At 35.8% G+C, this 20,508-nt stretch overlaps 1 protein-coding gene across 2 annotated transcripts in view; it reads left to right on the top strand.

Moving 5' to 3' along the window:
• Positions 1-10,814: 10,814 nt before the first annotated feature.
• LOC110445582 overlaps positions 10,815-20,508 on the top strand; it is a 29,418-nt gene continuing 19,724 nt past the window's right edge. The window contains exons 1-7 of one of the 2 annotated variants that reach the window (XM_021490258.1): positions 10,815-10,872; positions 12,509-12,714; positions 13,317-13,441; positions 15,206-15,342; positions 15,971-16,029; positions 16,600-16,784; positions 18,361-18,416. In XM_021490258.1, coding sequence (XP_021345933.1) covers positions 12,533-12,714; positions 13,317-13,441; positions 15,206-15,342; positions 15,971-16,029; positions 16,600-16,784; positions 18,361-18,416 — 744 coding nt within the window. In that variant the 5' untranslated portion in view covers positions 10,815-10,872; positions 12,509-12,532. The remainder of the gene's footprint in view (positions 10,873-12,508; positions 12,715-13,316; positions 13,442-15,205; positions 15,343-15,970; positions 16,030-16,599; positions 16,785-18,360; positions 18,417-20,508) is intronic. The other variant, XM_021490257.1, reaches the window with a different exon arrangement.

Raw genomic sequence — 20,508 nt, 5'->3', positions numbered from 1 at the left:
TTTTTTTCTGCACAATCTTGTCTTAATTACTGCTGTGTAATCCTGAGATGAAATGGTAAGTTAAGGCTTCAGATGATTGCCATTTATAGCAGCACGAGTGCAGATTTCAAACACTGTCAATTCATTTTATTGGCAACTAAACTGTCCCTATGTCGGATCTCTTGCTATGCCTGAAGCCCTTGCACATGTATAAAGAGTGATGTTTCGATTAATGGGTTTATATTTGTATCAAATACATCTTGTCGAGCTTTGAAGGACTCTTTATGTTGTCAAGTTTTTTGCAAGATTTTATAATAGCTTCATAAAGCCACAAGTTGGTTTTAAAAAGTAACAACGGCTGTAGATATTTATTTGCATTTGATATAGTCACCGACCTGATAAATCTTATTCAGCTGTCAGTAAGTTGTCTAGATAGAGTAAAACACTTAAATAACAAAACCAGAAGTTACAAATTCTGTTATAAGCATTACCTTTATATTTGTTGACTTGTAATAATATACATATCCTAAATATATGTTACGGAAGAGCTGGTTGAAAATAATTGCAGTTGTTTTGCCTATAACAAGAACACAAATGTGAAATATTTGTATAAAAGGGAGGTTACTCATTTCCAAATTGCCTCCTGTAGGAATGACCCAGTGCTCAATTTATGACAAGAACATTTATGTAACATTTTCACCATATAAAGAAATCAAGTACAGCCATTAAGTGGTGGACCAGCTTGGCCACATGATTCAATATAACTAACCTTGTATTAGAGTTGAGTTAGGACACAGATTTATTTGTATATTACCGGTACTTAAGATGATAAGTATCGTATAGGACATCACCAACAATTTGCAAAGAGACTAGGATTTGTAAATCAAGTAAATGTTAACACTGAAAATTTGAGGAATAATTTTTCCTATGGATAATTCTATTGTAATTTTCTGAGCCTTTCACCTTGGTAGTCAAGTTTGAATTTCCTGCTTTGTTAAAAAGTAACATGGATGTTAGAAGAAAATATACAAACTTATTCCCTGTTTAAAACTGGTTTCAGTATGTTAGACAAAAAAAAATCATGCTTCAATTCATCAATGGTACATTTCCTGTGTGTAAAATAGTAATGAGAAAATAATGTCAGTTTGTGAGAGATCGGTTTGAATGGTGTAAGTTGGGTTTTTTCATGGTCATAATATTTGATGTCTCCCTGGTATGAATTTGATCTCATTTGAATTAATATAGCTTACAATACAGAGGTCCAAGTGACCAACATGAACAAAATATTGGTATGATGATTTTTGTTTTGTTTTTTTGTTTGGAAGATTTACCTTCTAAATCATTTCATGCTAAATCTGCATATTCAAAATGCTTTGCATACAGTGTGAATTGATGTGGTACAAAAATGTGAAATAAATATTGTGTATAAATGTGGATGTAAGTGGGGGTGATGTACATGTATTGATGTTTGTTACCATGGTAACAGTGCTGGACACAGGAAGTGTATGATTTTAATTGTTTTCTTGCTTTTTGAAAACGATAAAGCATTGAAATGAAATGTGAATAAAAAAGTGAATGATACTTCAGTTTTGTTTTGGTGTTTTTTTAGTAACCTGAGCTTTAGCTCAAGTGACCTATTGCTATCCGTCTTCATCCGTAGTCCGTTAACATTTTACATTTTCAACTTAATCTGAAATACTGGCAAATGAGATTTCATTTATATTTCATGGGAAGGTTACTGACATCTCCCTGACCAAGTGGTGTTATTTTTCGGGTCTATCAGAAATCCAATATGGCCGCCATTTTGAAAAACTACTTCAAACTTAAAGTCGAAGTTCTGCTGGGTCGGTTGAACTGAAACTATTTCAAATTTAAGTGAAGTTCGAATAGGCTGATTAAACTGATACTTTGTAGGAATGATCGATTCATGGTCCTGACACAGCCGCCATTTTGAAAAACTATTTCAAACTTAAGAGTCAAGTTTTAATGGGCAGATTAAACTGAAACTTTGTAGGAATGATCGACTCATGGTCCTGACAAAGTGTTGTTGTTTTTCGGGTCGATCAGAAATCCAATATGGCCGACACGGCCGCCCTTTTGAAAAACTATTTCAAATTTAAAAACAAGTTATAATAGGCCGATTTAACTGAAACTCGGTCTAGAAATGATCAGCTTATGGTCCTGACAAACTTAAAATAACGTTATACTTGACTATTTTGTACTCAAATTGGTACATGCTTCAAGAACAAAAATAAATACTGTAGGACTCGGGTGACCGCTAAAGGGGCATCACGCTGAAGTGACTTTTTTTTTTGTCTTTTTTCCAAATACTACATAAATATATCAAGTGAGACTCCTTATGGAAAATGCCGATCGGATTTGGCTGAAATAGATTCATAAAAATGATTAAATCTAAGATAATCATCGGTATCTCTACCTGTCTGACCAACGTTTTGTTCAGGGATTTCCCTCTACTAGCGCATGCGCATAGCACACCATTTCTTTGTAAACAAAATGACTGGCCGTGTGAAGTAAGCCAAAGAAAAGTGTTGTACCGTGTCAGCTACGAAGCGAATAGTTGCCAAATGGTCAAAAGATAGCGCAAGGGGTACGTTACGGAATCATTATTGCCAGTGGGAAGTATTCAAAGCAGAAAATAACTGCCCTAGCAGTCAGTACGGTGCATGTTTTCTTCCGGATAGCGGCCGGTTAAGCTGAAATAAAATCGACAGAAATGCTAGCGCTGTTTATGTTATGAATAAATATCTAAAACTATTAACCTCGCTAGTATCATTGTGTGAGTTTGAACACAGATGAACTTAGTTTAATATGTTAATGGGCATGTATCGGAGAGAGTTTACTTTGTGTTTTTTATAATTATACAGTGGTTTATGCAAACGAAAGGGATAAGTGACTGGTTAGTTTGATTTTGCCATGAGGCCCCCCAAGGGATAACTGCTGTGATGGCCACGGCGTATTCTGTTCTCTGATCCTCTGTCGGTGCTCGGGGTCAAATGAGATACGTGCGCTATTAGATTTACATAATTTATAATATTACCGGGATCAGTAAAATGGTATGATTTAATTATATTGCTGAATTAAACGATTGTTTTTTGTTTTGACATGCAAGTTTTAAATTAGTACTAATATAATACCCGGCCTGCCCTGGCGCGACGACGCAATATATAAAAAAAAAATCGCTCTTCGTCAGAAAGCTACGTTATCGCAGCTAGATTAAAAATGTCAAAATGACGGACCAGGATGAATAACTGAGGAAGGAGAACCTACTTCTAGTAAATAGGATCGCATAACACTTTTTTTTTAAATCGTAATTTTTCAACAGTTCATGTTTTCATATGATGTTGACTTAGAATGTATGATCATGTAACAACCTTTTCTCTATAAAGAAAAAAAATTCGACTTCAGATAGAATCAGAATACGTATTGAAAACAGTGGGAAAAAAAATTGATTACGTTATAAAAATGGCGCGTGCTGCCGATAACTACGGCTTCTGTTTCGGACCAAAGGAACTGATTAAAGAAAAGTTGTCTCAGCATAAAAAGGTCCATTTACAAGTATGCTTTAATCTCTGTTAAGTATTGAAAAAATATCATTATCAAGTATCTCAACACGTTCCTTATTGACACATATTCTACATGTACACGTAATGGTTTTGCCATACAGTTTATTGTGTGTGATGGTTAATATGACTTCCTAAATGTTAGCGTTTGGAGACAGTGAAAGTGGGAAAGAGAGTATACATAGATTTATATGCATGGGCTAGAAAAAAAATGGCCAAAGACATTGAGTTGTTTAATGTAATAAATAAATTCACAAACGCTTCCGTTTTTATTCGCATGTAGTTTGTCATTGCATATATGCACTTTATGTAAACATTTAAAAAGGGATATTCGTCTCGTGAATATTCCTTTTTACAGAAAGGTTTGTCCCATTGTTGAGGGAGTGTTTAGCCCCGTACCACCTGTACCGGTCACGGGAGAAGGCTGTGATAAATTGTAAAAACTTGTGCCCCATCCTTTGTTTAATTTTATTGGCAACAAATTTATGTTAAAAGCTAAATAAATTTAAATTCTTAATATTGGCAAGTGTGCAATTAACTTCTGATGATGAATAATTACTGTTTAATAAGTTTGAATACGGAATTAGAAATCATATAACTTGGTTTCATAGTGCGGTAAGAAGTTGCAGTTGCCTGACGGCCCCTCTCTGAGGGCCCCTTTGTAAACCGTTTCATCTCGCTCGCACCACTTGTGTTTGCTGCCTAATCAGGTGACGTTATCGGCGCTATTTTTAGCCGGGCTTTCCCGAACAATTCAAGTGGTCAAACTGGACATTTGGAACGGACTATGAATATGGGGATAGCGAGGTAACATAAGTGGAAGTGCATACAATACATACATTCGTTAAAAAAAAACGCCTTTTCACGTGATGTCCCTTTAAGGCCCATGGGCCTCTTGTTTTTGACATTTTCTCACATTTCATTTCCAGAAAAACGTCGCCAGATTAACATTATGCAAAACAACTGCACCTATCTTTAACTAATAAAATATGTTGCGTTTACCATTATATCTAGGTTCAATTCGATTACAGGTCTCCAATTCAATTGAAGATAGTTACAATTTGTTAAAGAATGTTTCAATGGATGATATCTTCAAATCAGATCTAGATAGGTACAAATTATTTGCAGCTATATCAAATAGCTGTTTAAAGATATGAACATATGATTTGAACCTATATGTATGTACAACATATGAATTGCAGATATCTTGAATTGAATTAAAGGTATATTTTTTTGTTCCTTTGTCTAAACATTCTTCTAAAATGAAAATGGTTTAGATGTTCCAACAAAGAAGCAAAATTATAGTGTCATGATATTTGTTTTGTATATTGGAGTTTTTCTTTAAGAAATATATATGTTCCAAATCTATTTGATGTAGAAATAATTCAATTTCAATATCGGAACAAATACATTCAAGGTGAGCCAACATGGTTTCCATCTTGTGAAGACAACAACAATAAGCACAGTTCTGTATCATTGCAGTATCAACATTTTGGAAGATACTTAAAGCTCCAAAGAACTAAAGCCTAGCAGAGTGTCGCAGAAACATTGTTTATAGGTACTGTAGTTGTAATCCGTGACTCCGTCTTTTAAATGTCTTGCTCAATTACAAGGTATCAAAGTTTGAGAAGGACTATAATGATAAGTTTTAAATAACATTGCAAAAATGACCAAGTGAGCTTTATGGGGTGATGTGGGGTCCATCCATCTGGCTTGAACTCTTTAAACAACTTGTCAGTTTCCATGCAGAGATGAATTGCTATCAAATTAATTTTCAAATGAATGACCTAGTCCCAGTTTGAAGGTTACTGCGGTCGAATGTGTTAATATATTAAAACATCGTCTTCTGTAGAACCACGAGTCTTATAAAATGGTGATATTTGGCCATTAGTATGCTTGGATAAAGAGCTTTTAGGTTAGGTCAAATGGACAACCTTGATCAACTTCCAAGGTTACTTGGGTCAAGTGTATTAAAGCATCGATATGATGCATTTCGATTAACTAAGAGGTCTAGATTAAGATAGATATTTGGCCAGTAGCATGCAGGGATAAAGAGCTATTAGGTTAGGTCAAATGGACAACCTTGGTCAACTTCTAAGGTTACTTGGGTCAAGTGTATTAAAGCATCGATATGATGCATTTCGATTAACCATGATGTCTAGATTACGATATTTGGCAAGTAGCATGCAGGGATACATGGTGTGCATTAACTGACCTTGACTGACTGTTAAGGTCACAGTGATCAAACTCAGTGGTTTAACTTCTTCATATCAACCAAGAGCGAAGGAATGGTTTTTAGTCAGTAGCATGTTATGATGAATGGAAATCAGGTTTGTTCAAATAAATGACCTTGACCCACTTCCATGGTAACGGGCCAAATTTGTAAAAAGTTTCAATCATCTCTGAACAACCAAGATGAATTTGGCTTGTACTTTGCTTGGGGAAGGGCTTTCAAGTTTATTTTACCTTCTCTCATGGTCGCTTGGTTAAAATTTGTAACGACATTTTTACCACTTCTAAATAAACAAAAGACCTTGGGTGATTATATGTGGCGAGAAACATGCTAGGATGAAGGAATTTCAAGTTCGTTCAAATAAATGGCCATCACCCAAAGTCAAGGTCACAGACTTGGGTCGAAAGTATTAAAACTTTTAGATGACTTCTTCTGGCTAGATAAGAGTCCTAGTGTGATGATAATTTGCTAGTAGCATGTTGGGATGAAGAGCTGTCAAGTTTGTTCAAATAAATGACCCTGACCTAGACTTCCTTTAAAAGTCTCAGTCAGGGGTAAACAAACAGCATGTGCATGATAAATAACCAATATGTTCACTTTGTGTGATGATACTTGACTTCCATGCAGTAGCTCGCAGGGATGATTGGACACAAAGTATATTTATTGTACAAGATACAATTCCCGGGGAATTAAGATACAAGATACAAGAAGCTTTATTTAGAGTCGCAAACATATCAATCTGATTAAAATCATCTGTTACATGGCTCCGCCTGAACATGTTCAGGCGTAGGACGAAGTTAACGAAGCCATGTAACATATGATTTCAATCAGATTGCAAACAAACATAATGTAATAGTATTAGTAGTAATGAGTTAATATAAATAGCATAGCAGACATTTTTTACATTACATAAAAATACACGGTAATTTCACATGTAAGTTAGACAATCAATTGCACATTTTTTTTAATAATATCACAAGGCCTGACACTTATTTATATTATGTTTTTCTTATATAAAATTCAGAGGTTTGACACATACAGTATTTATGAACGATGTGTTTCTACACTGAATGTTAAAACACTATCTGTAATCTATACAAGTGTTGTATACATACATGCTAATAAAGCAAAGGGTAAAAATTGACCTGATATACACTAACATAGTGTTGATTAAAAACCAGCATTTCATATAGTAAAGAAGAATAAGAGTTAAGAGAGAAAGCTAATAGTAACATAAGTAGTAAAATTTGATTCAATACATGAAATATTATAGTAATCCCAGGAATTCATATCACAGTCTATTTACCTAAAATTGTTAAACCTGATTTTAGCACTAAAATGGTTAAAAGTCAGTCAGCAGAGGTGCGATAGATTGAACAGCTACAGATGGGTCCACTCCAGGTGTGGATCATTCTCCTGAAACCCGGAAAGTTGTCTACCTTCCGGAACTCATTTGGGAGAGTGACATTCCACACCCTAGCAGCCTCAAATGTGAAAGATTTCTGTCCATACTTAACTGTTCTAACCCTATACACCTCTGCTGCATTCTCCTGTCTTAGATTATAATTCGAAGACTTAAGTTTTAGAAGATCATGGATGTAATCGGGGGAAAGTTTGTTCAGAATTTTAAAAACTTCACATCCCATATCCTTAAGTCTTCTTACATGTAAATAATCTGCATTGGACAATATTAAAAGTTCAGTAAAAGACGAGACATAATCATTGGGGATAAAACGAAGAGCACGCTCTTTTCAAGTTTCTTAACCCTCCTCATACTGGTGAAATTTCAAACTAGAGGGCAGTAATTAACATTTGAAACAATAAAAGAGTTGTACTATATCACACTCCTTCCTTGTTTCGTCAAAAAATTGCCTAAGCGCTTCAGAACAGCTAGTTGTCGTGAGGCTTTTTTACATAGTTCGGAGATGTGAAATTCAAAATTTAACATGGAGTCAAAATGTACTCCGAGGATTTGCCCATATGATTAGATTCAAGCCATTCCATTAAATGTACACAATCTTTTTTCTATATTTGATTTTGAAACTTGAGGGTATCTGTTTGTATCGCTTACAGTGTTGTCATCGGTGTAATTGAACAATTTTGATGACTTTACATATAAAAACATGTCATTTATAAAAATGTTAAAATAAGAAAATTTACTCACGTTTAAGGTCACTAAGGTCAGATGTGTAAATAAATACTTCAAAATTATTTCTTGTTTTATAACCAAGATACATAGGGTTATATATGATATCTAGTCATTAGCATACTATGGTATCTAGTCAGTAGCATACTATGGTATCTAGTTAGTAGCATACTATGATATCTAGTTAGTAGCATACTAGAGTAGATTTGTAGAAAAGAATTAAATACCTTGAACCTTTTCCAAGATCAAAGTGGTCAGATCTGTAAAATCTTAACAAGTTCTGAAAACAGAGGGCGAAGTTCATGATGCTTTTTTATCCTGTTACCGATGGAGTTGTGTGTCTCTGAGTTTGTAAGATTCCGGTGTTTATCTAGTTTTCGGTATCAAAAACAGGAAATTGTTAATTAGATAAGTCTAACACAGTAGGTCGCTTCCGTATTGAATTCGAAACGAACAAACATTCATGCAAATAATTGTAACTACGTACGTGTTTCTTCACATAATTAACTGCGTACGTGTATCTTCACATAATTAACTACGTACGTGTATCTTCACATAATTAAAGATTATATTCATTTCAATTGTAGACATTTTCACTTCACTTGTAGAAATAATCTTCTCAATTTAAGATGTTTTCAATTGAGTTGAAAGTACCCATACCATGTATACAGTTCAGTTGGACCTATTTTTCTGTTGAATTTAATGCATAAAAGATCAAACGACAAATCTTTAATTGAACTCATCTTTAATTGATTAAATTTAGGTTCAGTACAATGGAAGATAGAGATGGAGATGTAGTATTTATATCCAATTTCAATAACCTCATTGGCGAATAAGGGAATTTCGAAAAGCGGTCGTGGTTGGGGTTGGGGATTGGGTTGGGGTTTCATTTTTTTTTAAGTTATTGAATGTGTATACTGTGAGCAGCGAATGTGCAAAGATCCTCTGGGTGATGATACACTCGTTCTGAAATGCTATCTAAAAGCTACCTAAGGTAGCTGATACGGTTTTTTCGTTTATATATCTTAAATTGAATTCATATATATATAAGGACGCAGTACCCAAATCGGATCAGTACCCAAAATCGGATCACTTTTTGCCAAAATACTTATAAATAAATAAATGCAGCACACCGAAGCGAGAGGAGGGGGAGGGTATGGGAGGGGGTCTTACCCCTTCCCATCGGTGTGGGTCTGGGAGGTCTCCCCCAGGAGAATTTTGTTTTCTAGAACGCCTGAGACGCGTTCTCCCGTGTTCTGGCATCAGTTTAGATGGCCCTTTTAAAGCAAGAAAATATAATTTTCCCCAATTATTTTAAAAATATTTTGTTTTTTAATATCTTAAATCATATCGTCTATGTCGCTTTTTTATTATTAAAATGATGTGTTGCCCGAGCTTATTTTTGCTACATAGGTTGTTACGCGCCTGGTTATATATAATAAGCTGATTGGTAACGCTGGCATATCAAAGGAACTTGTGCAAGTCTCGATATTTCCGGACTAACTTAATCCGTTTCCACGCTTTGCCATTTAGAATACACTTTTCACCCACATGGCNCACAGGACCGTGTATGTTATTAGATGTATGTATCAAGTATTTCATTTTTCAGGTTCAAATGTTTCCGTTTAAAAGTCATTATTACACATATTTTGAACTTATTCATTGCTAACTTTACTAATGTGAAGAATAATCCCGCACAGGACCGTGTATGTTATTAGATGTATGTATTAAGTATTTCATCGTGCAGGTTCAAATGTTTCCATTTAAAAGTCATTATTACACATGTTTTGAACGTATTCATTGCTAACTTCACTAATGTGAAGAAAAATAACGGATATATTTAACATTTGATTTCCTGATCAGGATGCCCGCTCAGGGCCGTGTATTTTGTCAGACGTATACATTCAGTATTTTGTAGTTCGAGTTGCATCTTTCTTTTTTGAAAATCATTATGACACATCTTTTAACCGTGTTCATCACTAACTTAACTTATATGACGAAAAAGGCCGGATATATTTAACATTTGATTTCTTCATCAGGATGTCCCCGCTCAGGACAGTGTTTATTGTAAGATGTATATATATAGTATTTCGTCGTCCATATTACCTATTTTTTCTTTTAAAAATCATAATGACACACCTTTTAACCGTGTTCATCCCTAACTTAACTTATATGACGAAAAATAAACGAATATATTTAACATTTGATTTCCTGATCAGGATACCCACGCTCGGGACCATGTATGCTATAAGATGTATATATAAAGTAATTCGTCGGGTTTTTTATGCCTCTTTTTGCATTCAAAAGTCATTATGACCCTATTTATTGCTATATTTATTAATGTGATATAACGGATATAACTAACATTTGATTACCTGATCAGGATGTCCCCGCATAGGACCGTGTATGTTATTTGATGTATATATTTAGTATTTCGTCGTTCATGTTACTTATTTTTATTTAAAAATCATTATGACACATCGCTTGACCGATTCATTGCTGCTGACTTAACTAATGAGAAGATTCACAATGGATATGTTTAACATTTGATTTCCATATAAGGATGTCCCCGCTCAGGACCTGTATTTTCGTTGTTAAATGATCAAAGGGAGGTAACTGCTATATTCCTACACCGCATTATGAGTTCTGCTACACTTTTTGTATTAAAAACAATGATCATAATCACTTTGTCTTGATAATTTGATGCTGATACTTTCCCATGCTAAACATTAGTCACATATTGATACAAATCATGGCAGACTTTTGCTAAAACAAGTGTATGAAAACGCCACAATGTGCAACGGTCCTGGTCAGCGACGGTCCCCGTCAGCCCCGGTTCCAGTGAGGGCAGCTCAGCTGTTAGACACTGTTGCACATGGCTAGTAAAAGAGCAGGAAGGAGAGAGCTACTAGCTATAGGTTGACCTGTCTCAGGTAATCATGCATCGTACGGTTGCTGCCATTATTGTGTGATGCTTCGAATATGCTTTCAGTGATTCATTGCATTAAATGCAACAATGTGTAACTTCAAATATAGTGCATATATGAGTACTTTGAAATCGTAAACAGTAAAGTACTTCAGTAGGCTAACAGAAATAACAGCCTAAACAGGCAGACAGGGGCTGCACACTCAAAACAAAAGTTACTTTATGTTGAAATTTTGGATATTTTCAAAATATTGACAAATTATCAGTCGGCATACTTTGGGACATATGCCACTAAATTGAATACCTGTAAGTATGCCTAATGTGGGAAATTCAGTTTAAAAATGAAAGTTGATGTGTTTACTATGTTGTCAAACAGTGCGTCTTTAAAACATTCCTATTATTAATCTAAATTTTACAGTAACTGTGGTATTTAATGCATACACAGCACTTTGTTATCCTGCAGTTAAATGATCATACTGATAATGAGACATGCAACCATGTATTATGTTATTATATAGGGTTAACATAACTTAATTTCTCTCATCATTGTAAAGGAAGGCTAATAAGACGAGGAAGCAAACTTTTAAGATTGTCATGCACGGCAGGTGACAAGAAAAGAAAAGACCTGCATGAATATTGCAAAAGAAGCACTTGTTCAAAGGGTCCATGAAATAGATCTTTTAACAGTTTCAGCACTTAAGGAAATGCACAGCCAGACCCGTATTTAACTCTAGACAAACGCTCTACCAATTGAGCTACCTGTTGCCGACGATTGACCCAGTCCAGTTGAAGTCTTCGACCCGGAAAACACAACTATTTATAACCCAGATTTGGTTATCCCCTTACCTGCATTGAGCACTCACACACAGTACCTGAAACAATTAAGGGTTGGCAACCTTTTTAATTTTATAATAGGATCGAGCGGAAAAATTCTCTGCCAGACCGAGATATGAACCCAGAATCCTCTGAACTCTAGACAGATTCTCTAACAGTTAAACAACCTGGTAGCCGACCCAATCCAGTTCCACTACTTTTTTCTATGTAGGCCACAATGTCACTACAAGGAAAACATTTATGAAAAGAAGAAGATATTTGAATCCAGGGCTGGTAATTCATGCATGCATTCTGTGCTCATAGTTTACCTGTGAGACTTGTCAACTGATTGAGGACTCCCTATATCCTGGGCCCGTATTCATGAAACCATTCTCATGCTCAAGCATGGATTTTGTGCTCAAGTCTAATTTCTTGTTCCAGTTATAAATTGTTTAAAAAAAACACATTCTTATTTAAGTTTGTGACAAAAATTGAAGAGACTTAAAGCAGAATACTGTTTTCAATATTTGAATTTAACTTTTTGATCATTGACATGATTCTGGTGAGTTACAAGAAAGTTTGCTTCAGCACAGTATCCATGCTTGAGCATTAGACCGGTTTCATGAATACGGGCCCAGATAATGGGACATATTTATATAGCCCTGAAAAAAATGTTAAGGACTTGCCTAAAAAAATATATGCAAAAATCACTGTTAAATTGTTGACCATCTCACTGTTGTGTTGATAACCACTGGGGCTGTAATAAGCCAGGTTGTCTTTTGTTAGAACAGTACTGCAGTCAATTCACTTGTTCTTCATATTTTCTATGGTTTTATTTAGCTGCAATCATTGCAATGGAAGTACCAGGTGAGGTGAAAAAGAATGTCCGGTCAGTCCTGCTGTCAAAGATTGGCGGGGTACTAGTTAGTGAATTTGGCAAGGACTACAAAAGTCTTCTACAGAAGCCTTTACATTTCAAGAACTGGGGCTTCCAATCAATGACAGATTTTATAAAGGCTATGCCAGATGTTGTCAGGTAATTTGGATTAAACAGGTTTGTTTTATTGTTTTCAAATAAATTCAGAAAAAATCATAAATATTCCAACATACTTATCACAAATATGGGCTTATGTAATGAAATTATATCATGCACACCTAACACATTTTGCCTATAGGATACCCATGTCTTAAGTCTCTGAGAGATGGGTAAACACATGTTGTAGTGTAAGATTTATTACATAAAATTTACATATATGGTTCCATATGTATCATTTATAGTCCATGAATACTGTCTACATAGTACATGAATAGTTTTCATTTTATAGCAATGGTTAATTGCAATGTCAATTTTGAAAACAAGCTTTAATGCATGAAAGCTTCAATACCTGGTATTTTGTTGAGATTTGAGCCTTATTTGATATCATCTGTAAGTTTTTGATGTGTAACTGCAAAAAGAAGATATTGTACAATCTAGATCCATGTACTGATAATAAGCTTTACCAGACTAGATATTTTTTATTTATGAAATGCTGTATATAACGCTCCATCTCTGGAATTCAGCATGTAAAATTTATACAAAGGAAAGAACAATGATCCTGTGTTATGCATCAAACTGATATCCTAAATCTTATTTTCCAGATTGGAATTTGATGATAATGCAATGGCCTATAAGATGTTTGGTATTGGTGACTCCAAAATGTACATGTCTGGATCAGCCAAAAAGGCACAGCGAGGCTTTGGAGGGACAGCGGATCCAGCAAATGGTAACTTTAATGAAGGGAGATAATCCTTTTTTCACTTAAAATTGCAGAAATTCCACAGTCACACACTGTTTTTTTCTGGAAAAATAAATAAATATTAAATAAAAATCTGGTAGAAATGTTCATGAGCTTGAATTTTAACCTTAAACTATGTCTTAGAATGTTTGAAAGGATTAAAAACCTAGCTTATTGGTACAGGTGGGTTTCACTTCTGGCTTTAGAAGCAATATCTTACTTGACAAGGACAGGCAGACTGGCTGTATATATATGATTTCAAAATTATAGCAGTGTCAATTAGTGGTCCTATTATTAGCTCACCGGGTCCGAAGGACCAAGGTGAGCTTATGCCATACTGTATCATCCGTTCGTCCGTCAACAATTTCTTTTAACGACTTCTTTTTCTTAACCACTAATTCAAATTTAACTGAATTTGACTGGAAGCATCCCTAGGTGGTGGGGATTCAAAATTGTACAAATGATGGGGCTGACCCCCCAGGGGGCTGAGGGGAGGGGCAAAAAGGGGGCAATTTGGCTATATTGCTTTAAGCAACTTCTTCTCTGGAACTAAGAGATGGATATCATCCATATTTGACTGGAAGCATCCCTAGGTGGTGGAGATTCAAAATTGTACAAATGGTTGGGCTGACCCCACAGGGGGCTGAGGGGCGGGGCCAAAAAGGGGTAATTTGGCTATATTGCTATAAACAACTTCTTCTGTAGAACCATGCCATGGATATCGATCATATTTGGTCGGAAGCATTCATGGGAGGCATGGATTCAAAATTGTACAAATGGTTGGGATGACCCCCCAGGGGGCTAAGGGGTGGGGCTAAAAAAGGTTTAATACTTGGAAGTGGTTGAGATCCCCACCATATAACCATATATCAAATTGCTGAGTGTTAAGAGAAGAATGCACATTTGCTTCCAGGATGGCTCTAGGGTCTGGCCCCACCCTTGGAGACATAGTCCCTGGGCCATAACTTTAAAACGGTTGAGATCCTCACCCCAAAACTATATATACAAATGCTGGGCATAAAGAGACGAATGCCGTCGTGATATTATATTTAACCCCAGGGTCTGCCCCACCCTTGCAGATTTAACCCCTGGGGCATAGCTTTGAAACGGTTGAGATCCCAACCCCAAAACTATAAATACAAATGCTTGGCAAAAAGAGACGAATGCAGTAATGATGTTAGAATTGATCCTGGGGTCTGGCCACAACCCTATAGGGACCTAGTTTCTGAGTCACAGCTTGGAAACAGTTGAGATCCCCACCCCATAACCATCATAAAATTGCTGGGCATGAAAAATCTAATACAGTTATGCTACAAGGATTGGCCTTGGGGTCTGGCATATTCCCTTGGATCTCAATTGGAGAATATTTTGCTATGATTGCTTAGATATCCAGGTGAGCGATACAGGCCCTCTGGGCCTCTTGTTTAATTATCTTCAGCTTGTTTACCTTGTTGCCTATATTTGATCTGGTACTATAGACTGTTTTGTGTTTTGAACAGAGTTTCTCAAGACTCTTAGATCAATATTATTATCTCCTAAAAATTACTTGTTAACCGATCATTAGTTAATCATCAGTCGATGAAGAGAAACCATTGATGGATAGAAAATTTCAACTGATTTCTTATACAAGTCTTCCTCCAAAATAAGAAGACTACATGTATGCTATTAACATACAGTAAAGTGTAGGCTGACTCATTTAGATGTATTTTATAAACGTTTGGTTGGCATTATGTCATTATGATTGGTTTTCAGTGTTGTCTGGTCAAAAGAGCCCCAGCTCTATCAGTAATGGACATGCAGAATATGAAGGCAAGCTCAACCCTAATGCCAAAGGCTTGTACAGTCTTTGTTATCCTAGAGCCAAGGAAGTCAAGAGCTTCTCCGAAGATGTAAGTTTTGGCAGAATGAATAACTTGTTCTTTTTTCCAAACTGTTGGATAAAAGTATATATACACTATGCATAATGTTTCTTCTGAAAATTCTGGATTCCAAAGTTTTTTTACTTTAAAATGAAGGAATATTTTAATAGTATAGGAAATGAAACCAAGAAAATGAGCTTCATGAAAGCGGAATTTGCTCAATAATCAGTGATTTAGTTAAAGAGGTCTACCAGGTATATCAAATAGCTGTCAGATATCTAAAAGTTTAGAAATATCATCTAAAATACTGAAAGCATAAATTTTCCATTTAACTGACTTGATATAAAAATGCCAGCTGAAAACAGCTAAATTCTACCTGTTGAAATCTCTATGGGCAATTATTAATTTTATGCACTGTGAACAAAGATTTTGTTATTGATCTGTAAAAAGTATAGTAAATGATCAAGATTTATTGAATGTTAAATGTTGTTACTTATTCTGTGGTCATTTATGCATTCATCCTGGGCGATATTAATATACTGACAGTCCAGATTCAAATGTTGAATGCGAGATAAATATTTCGCAGTACTAAGTATTTTAAAGAAGCATGAAACCATTTCTTTTATTGTCATAACTGTTACTGATTTCTGATCAACAGGATGTGATGGACAAGTTCTCAGCGTTTGGGGATGTAGATGATGTGAACATGATCCCTGGGTAAGACACGGAGGAACTGGAGCAGTTGGTCTATTCTATTTTTGCTGAGAGCTTGAAAATCTTCGAAAACCTTGTGTCTCTTGAAAATTTCCTTAATTTGAGTTTAGATAAATAACCTACCACCATTTCTCAAGCTCAAAATCTGTGAATTAGATAAACATGATAATCAACCACCATTTGTCGGAGAACCTCTCTAACTAATATGAGTTAGATAAACATGTAGTTACCGAATAGCACACATCTGAGACTTCATAGATAAAAATAGGACTACCAAACAGCACACATTGGAGACTTCATAGATAAAAATAGGATTACCAAACAGCACACATTGGAGAAGCCGTAAAACTCTGTTAGATTAGTAATATAAACTAACCTCACTCATCGGGAAACCTTTATATAAGCTAAAACTAGGAAACAGGTTTGTGTAGTTGTTGTAAGTGTTAAGGATGCACACACAGTTGGACTGGTATTTACATAAGCTGATGAGAATTATCTTATTAAACTGTTATCAATCGTCTTTTAATAGATAAAAATGTTCTCATAGAATCATTGTTTTTATTTTATTTAAAGCTTAATATTCATCCGATTCCGAGATAGATCAAGTGCAATCAAGTGTTTGAATCATTATGAAGTTGGTCTTGAAATGAGAATTGCTGACGAAAGAAAAACAAAGAATATGAGTCAACGTCCTAAGGAATCTGGGGATGCACAAGATAGCCTGATGCAGTCTAGAACGAAAGCACCCATTTCATCCGGTAAGATTTCATTCATCATTTAGATACCGTAAAAACTTGTGTAATTTGCACACTTTTTTGTGAGAAATTTAAGTGGGGGGTGCACAGAATACATAAGTGTATATATGCAAAATATTTGAGTAGAAGCTTTTTAGGGATTTTCAGCCTCAAAAAGTACCTGCGCAAATTACACAGGTTTTTACGGTAGTTCTTTCACAAATATCACACATTTTTGGGGACAAAGGAATTTTGATAATTTTGTTTCAACTAAATTTTATGCTGAAAAATATTTGATCAATAAGTTGGAGGTAAAGTTGTGAGCTTTGAATACATGTCAACTATCCCACTTCAATAAGGCTTGTCCCTCTAAATCCAAGTATACACCATCTGATCCGTTTGTAGGCATAGGACCCAGTTTGGACCTCCTATCTTATACTTCTTACCAGATTTGTCTGTCTTAGAAGACAATTGTCCCTTTTAGAGGATAATGCCAACTTTTTACGTATATAATGCAAATATTACAGCAAATAACATGTATGAACACCTCACAAAGAGGTTTAATACCTTTAACTACCCCAAGAGTCCTTGGACATTGGTTGAGTGAACATGATAATTAAGCTAATGAATGTCACAGGCCATGTTACTTTTGTGGTTGTATTTTAACCCTTTCGCCACTGTAGACCATAATGGACTCGTCCAGATCAACGCATTGTAAAGTCTACTGAAGTTACATAGGGGTGAAAGGGTTAAGAATGCAGCAGTTCATGATTGTGAATGAACTTTTCAAATAATATAAATGAATAATTTGAATGATAAACAATGGTTCAACACACCATGAAGCTGAAGAATTATTGCAAAACGTTTTACAGGCTTTTCTATCCCTCTCTGGGAGTTTGCTAGCCTCAGAGCCTCAGAGGGTCAAATACTGCTCAGGAAACCTTCATCTTCTCTGGTGAACACCAGTTACCAATGCAAAAATATATTCCAGTATTAACTTTGAGGCACTATATCATAGACAATAGTTTTTCTGTTAGATAGAGTTTTTTTCATCACCTCTAAGGAAGAATATAACTTCATTGAGTAATAAAGTACAAATGCATCAGAATGGAGTTGGGGGGGGGGGGTTACAGTACTGTATATTATTCTGCCTCATTAGTATTCTTGTTCTATTTCGGCTAAGACATTATTTTGAATTTGAATGTTTAACCAGGTAAATTATTTAACAATCTTCCGTTGCAATAAGGATTAAATGTAACACATATTTCTTAGGTTGATAAATCATTTATATCAACCTGAACGAATCAATCTACAACTGCTTCAGATGGAAATATGTAAAAATGGAAATTTTCACAGTGGAAATGTGTGCATTTTTTGGGTTGAATGAATTAGCAGGAAAATATCCAAACGCGAATATATCTATATTTACAAATCAATAGGATATACAGATTTCAGAACTATTTCCAATATGAAAATGTCCACGCCACAATAAATTTGAAAATTTACGTGAACATATCCACACAAGAAAATGTTACTTCTGCAGTATCTTATCATCTGTATGTCCCTATGAGAATTATAGTCTTGTGTTTCTTGATTACAGCTTATGGAGATAAAATAGAACTATACATAGGGAACATCAACCAGCATGTTACAAAGGTAAGGTATACATGTGACTTATTATTACCTGGTATTGTTACATTGCAGAAACTGATTTGGTCAATTTTTAGCTCACCTGGTCTGAATGAAGGACCATGGTGAGCTTATGCCATACCGCAGCGGCCGTCGTCCATCTGTTAACTTTTCCTTTAAAACGCTACTAGCCCTGAACGGTCAAGTAGATTTTGACTAAATTTGGTCTAGAGCATCTCTAGGCCAAGGGGACTCAATTTTGTATAAACGGTGGGTGTTGCCTCCAAGGGAGCAGAGGGGCGGGGACAAATAATGGAAATAGAGGTAAAACCTTTAAAATCCTTCTCCTACCGTAGGACTAAAGGATTTTATTCTGATTTAGTCTAGAGCATCTTTCGGCCAAGGGGACTCAATTTTGTATAAACAGTGGGTGTTGCCCCCCTCGGGAAAGAGGGGCGAGGCCGAATATGGGAAATAGCGGTAAAACCTTTGAAATCCTTCTTCTACCATAGGGATGAAGGGATTTTATCCCAATTTGGTCTGGAGCATCCTTGGGCAAAAGGGACTCAATTTTGTATAAATAGTGAGTGTGGCCACCTTGGGGCAGAGGGGGCGGGGCCCAATAGGGGAAATAGAGCAAATTCTTCAAAATCCTTCTTCTTCTGTCAAAAAAACAGGATTTTGTCCAAATTTGGTATGAAACACCCTTTGGTGAAGGGGAACCAACATTGTATAAACAGTTGGCCTGACCTACCTGAGGGCAGAGAGGCGGGCCCAATAAGGGATAAAGAGGAATAGCTTTCATATTCCTTTTCTTCCGTTGGGCTGAAGGTATTTTGACCAAACATTTGAACAGTAGCATCCTATGGGGAAGGGAAATCAATTTTGTATAAACAGTGGGTGTTGCCCCCCTTGTTCCTGAGGGGTGGGGCCCAATAGGGGTAATTTAGCAAATTCTTTAAAAAAAATCTTCTGTAGGAATGACAGGATTTTGTCCATTATTGGTCTAAAGCATCCTTTGGTAAAGGGGACTATATTTTGTATAAACGTTGGGTCTGACCCCCTGGGGCAGACAGGTGGGGCCAAATAGGGAAAATAGAAAAATAGCTTTAAAATCCTTCTTCTTCTGTAGGAATGACAGGATTATGACCATATTTGGTCTAAAGCATCTTTGGGTTAAGGAGAACTAATTTTATATCGGTGGGTCTGACCCCCCTGGGGGCAGAGGGGCGTGGCCCAATTTTGGAAACATAACAAATTTTTCAAAATCTTCCTTTTCCTGTAGGAATGACAGGATTTTGTCCAATTGCATATAAATATAACCCCTGACTAATGTAATACATGTAGAGCAACATCTGACTATTTCAACTTCAATTTTGCTAACATTTCCAGGTGAGCGATACAGGCCCTCTGGTCCTCTTGTTCTTGATGGCAAAGGCCAAGCGAATTTACTTTTTGCCATGGAACAGCATGTGTCATCATGTCCTTGTTTGTCGCTTTTTTTTCCTGTCTTTCTTTCATATTTTCGGATATTTCATGCGTGACATAATCCATGGATTTTGATGCATGAGAAAATTTTGAACAAATCAATGCTGCGGGTGCCAAGGCAAAGGTCAAGGTCACCATTACTATGTATAGATTTTTTTTCTATCAAATCAGATAGTGGTCAAGAGTGACAATACCTGGAACAAGTTTGTGTTTTGGAACAGATTTTGTAAAGTTTCATGTAATGGTGAAGTGTAATGATAACTCAAACTATTTTGGCACTGTTAATAGAGTGAGCCATAACAAGGTAATGTTACTAGAGTGAGACATAACAAGGTACTGTTAATAGAGTGAGCCATAACAAGGTAATGTTAATAGAGTGAGACATAACAAGGTAATGTTAATAGAGTGAGCCATAACAAGGTACTGTTACTAGAGTGAGACGTAACAAGGTAATGTTAATAGAGTGAGCCATAACAAGGTAATGTTAATAGAGTGAGCCATAACAAGGTAATGTTACTAGAGTGAGACATAACAAGGTACTGTTAATAGAGTGAGACATAACAAGGTACTGTTACTAGAGTGAGACATAACAAGGTACTGTTACTAGAGTGAGACATAACAAGGTACTGTT

The sequence above is a fragment of the Mizuhopecten yessoensis genome, unplaced genomic scaffold (genome assembly GCF_002113885.1).
Source record: "Mizuhopecten yessoensis strain PY_sf001 unplaced genomic scaffold, ASM211388v2 scaffold2329, whole genome shotgun sequence".
Lineage (NCBI taxonomy): Eukaryota > Metazoa > Mollusca > Bivalvia > Pectinida > Pectinidae > Mizuhopecten > Mizuhopecten yessoensis.
The sequence above is the reverse complement of the archived record's forward strand: the minus strand, read 5'-3'. Positions and strand labels throughout refer to the sequence as shown.